The 10,214-nt window shown below is 43.9% G+C and overlaps 1 protein-coding gene across 4 annotated transcripts in view; it reads left to right on the top strand.

Annotated features, from left to right (window-relative positions):
* Window positions 1-1,806: 1,806 nt before the first annotated feature.
* Window positions 1,807-10,214, top strand: part of LOC147898448 (TATA box-binding protein associated factor RNA polymerase I subunit C) — a 57,802-nt gene continuing 49,394 nt past the window's right edge. For 3 of the 4 annotated variants that reach the window (XR_015541563.1, XM_087379464.1, XM_087379461.1), the window contains exons 1-5: window positions 1,807-1,990; window positions 2,075-2,268; window positions 2,356-2,459; window positions 2,853-2,999; window positions 3,088-3,267. Coding sequence is in view for 3 of the 4 variants with exons in the window: in XM_087379464.1 (XP_087235590.1) it covers window positions 2,184-2,268; window positions 2,356-2,459; window positions 2,853-2,999; window positions 3,088-3,267 (516 nt within the window). In the remaining variant the exon portion in view is untranslated. The remainder of the gene's footprint in view (window positions 1,991-2,074; window positions 2,269-2,355; window positions 2,460-2,852; window positions 3,000-3,087; window positions 3,268-10,214) is intronic. The other variant, XM_087379463.1, reaches the window with a different exon arrangement.

Raw genomic sequence — 10,214 nt, 5'->3', positions numbered from 1 at the left:
ATCCATCTAAAGACTATCCACTTCTTATGAGCAGCCAAGGATAGTACTACACAAATAGTAGTCATCCTTGTTGTGGTGCAAACGTTTCCTCAAAATCAAAGCCTTAGAAATGTGGATATTAGCATTGGTATTTGCATTGATAAAAAAATGTGGATACTAGTATTGGTATTTGCGTTGACAAAAAAATGTCAATGACTGAAGCTTTTCCAAGTTTAAAGTATCGATGAACTTTAATCCCAGTCTCTGTGGGTGTCCCATCAAGCAAACCAATGTGCAAACAAAAATGTTAATTCTCTAGTTGACCGAGGTCAGCCCTCTTTGACCATAATTAAGGGGGTCAAAATGCCCTATTTTTATGGAGCTACAAAAGAACTTTACCAATGTCAAGTGACCATGGGAGTTAGAAGGCCCAGAGGACTCGACCCATGGCCTAAGTTTAGATAGTGGCTAGAGTTTTAACATTTGGCATTTTCCAAGAGCAGAGAAAGTCAATCTCTCCTTGTAATCTAACTTTTATTCACGTTTTTGTAATCATCTAGGAGCTACAAGAAGCTTGTACTCTATAGCTCTTTTATCTATGAAATAAAATCCTACGGGGGGTCCAGCAGTCCCGAGTCCTCATGTTGTGTGTGTGTGTGCATGCGCGCGCTCGTGCATGTGTGTGTGTGTGAGTGTGTGTGTGTGTGTGTGTGTGTGAGAATCCAAGCAACATAACAAACTTCCCACATAGAGATGATGAGCTGGACGTGAAATAAAATCAAACCAAAGAGATGGTCATCCACCTTGAACAAGACCAAGCAAAACGAGTCTCCCTCGCAGGGCAAGATATAGAGAAAGGGATCTAATTCTCAAAATGCCCAACTATTGTTTATATCTTCATGTGTCTTGGAACCTCTTCAATTGATGGAATGTCTTTAACCAAACATGCCTTTTTAGCTTTCAACTAGACATCAAAAGTTTGCAACAACAAAACTTCAAAATGTGCACATCCTTGCTACAATACTCACATTTTAGCTGCTTCTTGTTACCTTGTTTCTTTGTTTCTTGTTACAATACTTACATTTTAGCTACTCAATGTTCCCTTGTTTCTTCATTTTCTTGCCACTACTCACATTTTAGTTGCTCCCTTGTTTCTTTGTTTCTATGTCAATTGCTTCTTCCCTTTGTTCACAACATAGGCAAGCTCTTCATCTAATGGTGGTCCTTCAATGATGCGTTCTTCACTGAGCAACATCGAGATTACATTGTTGAAATCTATATCACTAGAGCTAACCCACAATATGGTTACCATTTCACTATACCTCGGTGGTAGACTTGGAAAAAGAATTGCTTTAGCATTGTCATCTCTTTCCACCTCGTAGGTTTGACCTCGGGCTTTTGAGGTGTAAAGGCCAACATCTATACTATATATAATTGATTTTCGCTCTCTAGAACTTGATGCTCTTTCTGTATACGCGTCACCTTCACAAAGCTCCCAAAAATGAGGTTAAAAAAAAATGAAGAAACAATGAAAGAACTAGTGTGAAAGGCTTGCCATGTGGCACCTCGCCTTGCCCAATACACTCCCACCCCTCATCCACCGCTCCCGCTTATTTTGAATTCTGGAGAAGCTTCTGAGAAATTTTGGAGAAGGTACAATAGTGACACAAGAATAGGTCCGCTGCTTCTAGGAGCTAGGTACAATCATGTTATGCTGGAACAACGACGCACGGGTCCCTAGGGCACTCTATAACTAAAACATGAAGGATTTTAAGGATTTTTGAATTTGCAAAAGTAAATAGGGATCGAACTCCACCCACTCCACAACCAACAAGGCTGCTCACTAAGAGTGGGAAAAATGTTGGTCGGGATGAGAGTATATATACGTCGAGAGATGCTTAGGGAGAGCTTGTTCACTCGGAGGTCCTGGCGCCAAATTTCGAACCGGTGTGAAATCCTCGAGCCCCTGCTTTTCGCCCGGAGAAAAACCGGTCGGACAGGCAAGAAGGAGGTGAGTTTGCAAGAGATGTTCAGCGAGAGCTTGTTCGCGCGGGGGCCCTGGCGCCGAATTTCGAACCGGGTTCCTGCATGGCAGGTTTTGTTGTGAAATCGAGGTTGCCCTTGCGCTCGCCGCGCCGGGAGAAAAACCGGCCGGAGCAGGTCAGTTTGCAAACCACCCGTCTCGAGTGAAGAGGCTCTGAGAGATGGTGGAGGATGTATCAGCTCCTTGGTGCGTGGGTTCTGTTTTCCCGGCCCCTCAACTCCTCACCGGACCCGAAGCTCTACCCTGTGAGTTCTACACTCTTTGTTTCCATCTTCCCTGCCTGGATTTCCTGCCCTTGCTTAATGCATTTTCTCCTCTTTTCGTGTCTGTAGTCGGCCCTCTTGTGTTCAATCGATGCAGTCATCCTCGTTGCGTTCTTAACACTGGGTGTCCTTTGACTTATTCATTTTCTGAGCGCTCTGAGAAGCCCATCTTGGTAAGCTCCCACTGATCCTTCCTCTGCTACCTTTGCTTCCTTTCTTTGGAAGTGGTTGATTGGTTTTTCTATCGTATGTGTATGTAGCAGAAGCAGTTATAGGTTTTCCTAGCTACAGGCTCAAAGTGGATAGGAAGGTGACGGGCCTATGGAAATGCATTTATAGTTTTCAGCCTTTAAAAGTGTGCCTGCGGGTCATTTATTCAAGAGCTCTCTTTACGCTGCTTTTGGAAGAGGCTTGCTTGTCTCTTTGTGCAACTGTGGCTTCTTAGCGCATGCCACATGTATTCTATTGTTTGTGATACTTTGTTATCATAGAGTATCTGTCATTTATATTGTACTTGCTCTGTAAGTTGCAAGACATATGACTCTAACAAATGTTGGCTGTTGCAGCAAGTGAAGGACTTTTTGAACAACTACAAGGAAGGATTTTTCCCTCAAGAAACACTCGTTCAGCATCTACAAGAAGATATATCCTTGAACTCGTCAGTGGCTGCATGCTCTAATTATTTGGTTGGGAATCGCCTTGAGGGAATAGAGGTAAATCTGTTTTCACACTAGCATTGGCAATTACAGTAATGCTTGTGGTGATGGAGACGTGACGATCAGTACTTGTACTGCTTGTCAGAGCAAAGATGGCCAATTACAGTTGTTTTTTCCTGCTGGGAAAAACATTGATAGAATTGGAAGCTGCATTTTCTTTTCAAACTCAGATGGCCTGGTCACATTAGGGGGGAGTGTTCGTGATCAAAACCAAGATCTTGTACCGTTCTCAGTTTCTCCCTCGGTGTGTCAGCCCATACTTCAGGTTAATTTAATAATTTCGCTCTGTTACAACTTTCTTTGCATAGCGCAATATTGTGATGAAGAATGTATGTTTAAAGGAAACGCTCCAATTTGTAGGTTTGTTAATGGGTTTTATTTTAGAGGGTGAAGATTGTCTTTCAGAAGCTAAGGATTTCTTACGTGGACATATGTTCTAATTAACTATCTTCATTTTCTCTATTGGGTGAAAGGAAACTTTCAGCATAAACTTAGGTTAGTTGTTCAATATCAGGATATTGTTATAAATAACGTCATGAAATAACTCCACACTTGTTATTGTTTGGACTTTCTTGCCTCATCGTTGTGCAAGTTTGCAAATATCTTAGAAACTCATTCGCGTGATTGTCTCATTGTGCCTCAATAAGTGCTACAAAGTCAGGCCATGTGTTTTCTTGAGCGGTGGAAAAGCTTACTCAGAACGATATATTGATGTGATAACGTGGACCTATGCAGCTATCTTGTTACCCTTTGACACATACATAAGATACAAATAAAGTTCCAATTCATTTTGCAGCAGAACATATCCTTATAACTCTTACAAAGGATGCCATGTAAATATACTCACACATCTCAGCTCTTAGCATTTCTGTATCTAGATATTGCAGGCTGATAGTTACATTACTCAATACACCATATTGGTTTTAGTAGCAACAAAATGCCTCATGTTGTGCCGTTGAAATTCATCAATTCTGTTGTCTCTCTTGCAATTGTACATGTAAGTGTCCCTTTTCTCCATTTGTTTTATTGTAAGTTGCTACAATTTACAAACCACATGGATAAAGCTAATTCAGTTTTTGAGTTGAGCTTTTATACTTTGGGAGCTGCATACAATTGAAACATGGCTCAAGAAAATAGGGATCTTTAAGAGATTCCGGAATCTTTCAAAACCCTAGCTGGCAGCTTATGCTTGGCTACTGATGAGTACGTAAGCATAGCTTTGCTTACTAGGTTTTTTTGTTTCTTTTTCTCTTTGACTCTTAGTTTTGTTTGATGTCTCTTATAAACTCCCTTCTTTCCTTGGCTCTTTTTCTTTCCTTCGTTCTTTCGCTTGTTTAATTAAAAAATTTAATTTGTGAGATGGATATATTCTAGTCTTATGAAGGTATATATATATATCTTTAAGTTGTTTTTCGTTTTTTTCTCAAAACATGCATTATGATATTCTAAAGTTTTCGTGCATTCTCTCTCTCTCTCTCTCTCATCACACGTCTCATCACACGCCTACAGACACTGGGATTTGATCAGATCATCTGGGCAATCATGGCACTGTATGAGAGAGTCTCACGCTGAGTTCGGACATGCACAAGTTGGACATATGAGATCCTGAGTACCATAGGGGTCAAACAGGGTTGTCCCTTATCACCGACCCTGTTTGGCCTCTACATCGATGAGCTTGAGACTTTCATGGGGGCGTTTGGAGGAACCGGTTGCTCACTTGCCGGGATCATCATCAAGATTCTTCTTTATGCAGATGACATGGCACTCTTGTCGTCCACACTCGAGGGGCTCCAGTGACACCTGGATGCACTGCAGGCTTTTTGTTTATCCCATGATTTGGACCAAGGTCATGATCTTTAACACCTCTCGAGCAAACATGCAACGGAAGCAAGTTACTTTTTCTTTCGGTGGGCCACCAATTGAGATTGTATCCTCAGACACTTACTTAGGGCTCATCTTCTCCGGCCTGATCTTCACGATGAGACCGGCGATGTAGGCCAGATTGAGGGGATACGCCTCACTGGCTCGGCTAGAGAGACAATGCTTTCACTCCCACGTTCAGGACCCTCGGACCAAGGCTCCTCTTCGACTCCTTGGTCCGACCAGTCGGTATGTATGGCAGCCCTTGTTGGGGGTCTGCCATGTTAGAGAGAGAGTAGACACGGGTGGAGCGAGCTCTCACGGATGATCCGGGGGAAACCGTCTGTACCACATCACATCATTCAGGCCGAGTTTGGTGCTTCTCCACTCTAGCTAGATGCAACCTTTTAGACCATCACATATCTACACCGGTTTAGATCATATGGGGACTGCACATCAAGGAGACAGAGGTTGCCATGGTTGGCTCTCGATTCCTCCATGAGGTTGGCAGCAGAGGAAGACGAGCGATGCTGGTATGCACGGACTGACAGATGTTTTGTGAGACTAGGGTTCCACATCGATAGGATACCTCCTTTTCAGTACAGTTTAGATGTCCCTCCGGTACTCCCACCCACCATCCCGATTGAGCCACACACCAACCAGGTCATTGGAGAGGATCTTTTGCAGCTACACACCTTTAGACGTGGTTGGAGCTGAGAAAGCTTCTAGTAAAGGTGAGTTTCTACAGAGATTACTGTCTTCGTATTTCGGTGGAGGGATTCATCACACCATCGGGGTGCACTGAGCTTCATATGCCTTACTACGGATCTCCATCGGACAGTTTCGGGTATCATCACACCGCCTCCGCATAGAGAGCAGCAGAGCAGAGGGGATTCGTAGGGAGCATCGTTTATGCATATTGTGCGACTGTCAGGAGGTTGAGTCGGAGGAGCATTTTATTTTCAGGTGCCTAGTGTACTACGAGATTCGAGGTCGCTACCATTGTCTCTTCAGAGACGGCTCTGGGCTCCTTTCTAGATTCCTCGCCTACCCAGATCAGAGATGCCTCGCGGCCTTCATTCACGAGGGGGTCCGACACAAAGAGTACTTAGGCGACGAGGCTTGGCCACATCATCAGACACCTCTCAGAGCAGGATCACAGAGTTCTTCCCATCGAGTGACATTGATTGTCTAGTCTCTAGCCGCAAACGTGATAGAGATCTCGACCCGACTATCGCAGCACGACACATGAGACATCGAGGAGAGACACATGTCTCTTTGGGGGACCTCCCGTCATTATTTAGACCCGATATACGTTCCATGGGAGTCACGGTGGCTTTGGTCTTGTGTCGAGTCTCGTCCAAGAGATCAAGATGCACGGCACACCTTCACGGGTGCCATCGTCCCATCACCGGCTATGCACCAGCCAAGGTGACATGACATATGGAGGATTTCGCTCCACTGCAGTCCTTTTCTTTTCTTTTCATTGTTACATCCAGATGTATTTGATTATGTATGATCAGACTTAGCGTTCAGCACGGGTGACGATGCTCGTTTCAATAGCTCCATCCTTATTGTGATTTGTATCAGTTTTCTTTCAGTCTCATAGACCCATCGGTCTTCGAAGACTCTAATAAAATTTCTTTCTTTCTTTCTCTCTCTCTCTTATGTGTGTGGGGGGGGGGATGCTTAGTTTGAAGACATGCACAATAATTTTATCTTTTTGCTTGTTCTCTCTCTTTGCTTTGCATGCACATATGTGTTTGGTGGTTGTCAAAAGAGGACTTTGTTGTCATTAAAAAAAGTATCACAAATATATCTGTTGTCTTAGTTGCGCAATGAAAAAGTTCTGTTGGCTACTAATTTTGGTGTGTAGGAACTTATCACTGAGATGCATATTGCTGTGTGGATGTCTCATTTAGGGTAAAGAAGAGAAACCACATACATGCATGTCTTGATGGTGTAAGTACATTTATCTTTGTGGCAAAAGGCTTGGTTTGTGTTGGTAGGGTACATGTGAGCATGGGCCCAATAACCCATGACGTGTTTAGTTTTGTAAATCCTATCAACTTGAAAAGGAATATTCATTTCTCTTATGTTGCAACGTTGTAGATAGCTTCACTAAAGCATTACCACAATCCAAGTTTGAAGCTTTTCACACGATTTTATTTGTGTCTTGATACTGCTACCCTTGTGTTTTCGAGGTTGCTATATACTTATTGGACAAACATGTGCAACCATGATATCCATTCTAGGTACATTTGAGACGTTTCTAGAGTACTTCAGCCATACCATGGACGGGGTTTGTAGCATATATCTACCTTGGAGGTCAGTTAGTAGTGTTAAGTACTATAGTAATATTTCATGCCTTTAGATAGGACATCTGGTATACGAAGTCAGCTTATGATAGTTAGTTCTATCTTAAGCCTTTCTTACTCTAGGGCTTGCACTATGGCAGTCCTTTGTTGTTGTATTGTTGATATTGTATGGCAATGTACATATATATGTTTTTCTTCACTTCCCAACAGCAGTTTCATCATGGTTGCCTAACTCTGCATGTAAGGTTTCATCATGGTTGCCTAACTCTGCATGTAAGGACTCAGCGTATGATAGTTAGCTCTATTCTAGGACTATTCTATACTACGGCTTACACTAGGGCTGTCCTGTGTTTTTGTATTGTTGATATTGTACATCAATATACACATGTGTTTTTCTTCTGCTTCTGCTTCCCGCTTCCACTTCCCAACATTAGTTTCATCATGGTTGCCTAACTCAAGGAGTCTGTCTTTGTCTGTAGTGATTGAATCTAGCCATGGAGAGTACCTAATTGATTTGCTTGAATTAAAGTGCCACGCGAAAGGCTACTTGATGTGATCTATGCATGGATAAGGTAGGGATCTGTACTCTGGCTGCTGCCTATTGAGTATAGGCCTTGACTAGTTCAAGATGTGTGTCGGTGTCCTACTCATGTGTGGATGTTAACTTGTCCAAGATGAAGCTCCATGGGTAGGGAGCGATAGGAACATAGATACATAGCCCATTCTTCTCTCTAGGCCTCCATTTAGTAACTTTATGTGAGTGCATCTCGTAGTTTGGGAGCCAAGGTCTCTTGCAGAAAATTTGATAGCACAAGGTGGATATGAAAGCGTGTGTTAACCCTGAAATATTGTGTGTGAGGTGGTTCAATGGTTTGACCAGGTTTGTGAGTTCGTGGTTAATTTATGTGCTGCAGGGGTGGAGAAAGAAAAAAAGAAATAAAGAAAGAAAGAAAGTTTGTTTATTAAAGTCTTCGGAAGATTGATGGGTCTATGAGATAGTGAAAAACTTGATACAATGAGTTGTGGTAGTGGAGCTACTAAACGAGCATCCACACCAATGCAGAATGCAAAAAACGCAAAATAGCAGTACTAAGTCCTAAGTACAACATAGTCATGTCGATAGTCGACTATATATCAATCTCAGCATCATCGTTATCATCAACATCATCATAATCATCATCAACAGCAGGACATCCGGATGGATGAGGTAGTGGAGGCATGAGGTCAGCAATAGAGTGATGTCGGCCCCTCAAGGGTGCAATCTTGGTACGTCTCTTGGTCGTAGCTCTGCGTCTAACCAGGGCCATTGTGACCCCTGTCAATCGGGCTTCGACTCTAAACAAGGAGGGGATGTCCCCAAGTATGATTTGTGTGTCAACTCTCTGTCTGAGCTGTTGGGTCACAAGCTTCGAGTCACAGTCATGTCAAGGTCTCGTCTCGTGGGGGTCTATGTGATCTGGTTGAAAGAACTCCGTGATAGAGCTCTGAGAGGTATCAGTCGAGGAAGAAGTCTGCTCCTTTCTCCGTGCTCGGAGTATCCTCTCGTGGTGTCTAAGCATCTCATGAATGAAACCAGCCAAACACCGCTGGTCTGGGTAGGAGAGGACACTGGCCAAAACCCCATAACTATCTTTGAAGAGGTAGTGGAAATGCCCTCGGATTTCATAGTAAAGAGGACACCTGAAGATGAAATGCTCCTTTGTCTCAACCTCTTGCATGTCACACTCTCCCAGGGTAACCGCTCTGCTCTGCGGCTCTCGATACGAAGTCTGTGTGAAGAGACCCAAAACTGCCCAAGAGAGATCCTCAGTGAGTGGGGTAGGTGAATTTGTGTGTATCCTGGTGGATCAATGAAACCCTCCGCTGTGATATGTAAGAAGTGATCTCTGTAGAAGCCCAGCTTCATTGGAAGATCACTCGGGCCCAACCAAGTCCGGAATGTGTGTAGTTGTTAGATCCTCACGGATAACCTGGTTGACCTCGTGTGATAGGAGGGGAGAGAACGGAGCATCCATGCTATATTGGAATGGAGGTAGTTTGTCCATGTGGAGCCCTAGCCCCTCAAACCATCTCTCTGTGCGTGCATACCAGCACCTCTGGTCTCCCCTTGAAGTGATTGAGAGGTGCCTTGTGTTCCTAAATCCTACTTCGCATCTGCTTCTTCATGGCAGTTTGAATGCCATGGGTATTGGATGGATATAATATGGATGATCCGCCTTGCAAGACCATGCCCTTAATGATTGCATGCGTTGTCTTTAATGATTTAATCTTGGGTATGAATACGGTTATTAAGGTATGATATGTATGCATCTAGGAGATCCATCTCGACCCAGTGCAGCTAAGGGACAAAAGGAGGTGGGAGGCTGCATGAGCAGGGTAGCAATCTGGCAGATGCTGTTATGAGTGAGATGATGCAAGGAGCCATGATGGTGAGTGGAAAGTATGGGGAAATGCCATTGGAGCAGATGTGAAATGTGAAACAAAATAAAAAAACACACAAAGACAGCAAGCCTGTATAGAGAAAACAAACATTCATTTTAAACATATTGGTTGAAGGAAAAGATAGCATGCACAGCTCACAGTCTGAGGATTGAAGCTACTAGTTGCAGGTTGGGCAGGAGAGCAGATGATTGGAAGATAGCAGGTCCTCTTCTGCTCCCCTCTTGCTGGCAACTTTCCTGTAGTATGCCAAGCTTTAGAGGCTGGACAGGAGCTGAACGCAGGTAGAGGGGTGGCAGGGAAGACACCATGCTGGAACTTGTGCAAAAGGGGAAGGCATGAAAAGAGGGACCTGGGATGAGCTGGAGCAGCAGGGAGAAGGCGGCTCAATGGGCCTTCGATCAGCTGGAGTGGTGGGCAGGATGCTCGGAGGCAGGCAGCAATCAGGGCTGCCAGGAGCTGCTGGAGGGTCATGCTGTTTGGAAGGGCATGTCAGGGAAGGAGCAGTGTGAGGAAAGGAGAGGAGAGGTGGCCACCTTTTTCTATAAAAAACTTGTTTGCTTCTGGAGAGTTAAAGGAAGTGTAGGGTGGAAGC

Source organism: Dipteris shenzhenensis, chromosome 9, assembly GCF_047967505.1.
Source record: "Dipteris shenzhenensis isolate YYH24624 ecotype China chromosome 9, Dip_SZ_1.0, whole genome shotgun sequence".
NCBI classification, from domain to species: Eukaryota; Viridiplantae; Streptophyta; class Polypodiopsida; order Gleicheniales; family Dipteridaceae; genus Dipteris; species Dipteris shenzhenensis.
This window is presented reverse-complemented; position numbering and strand designations above follow the sequence as displayed.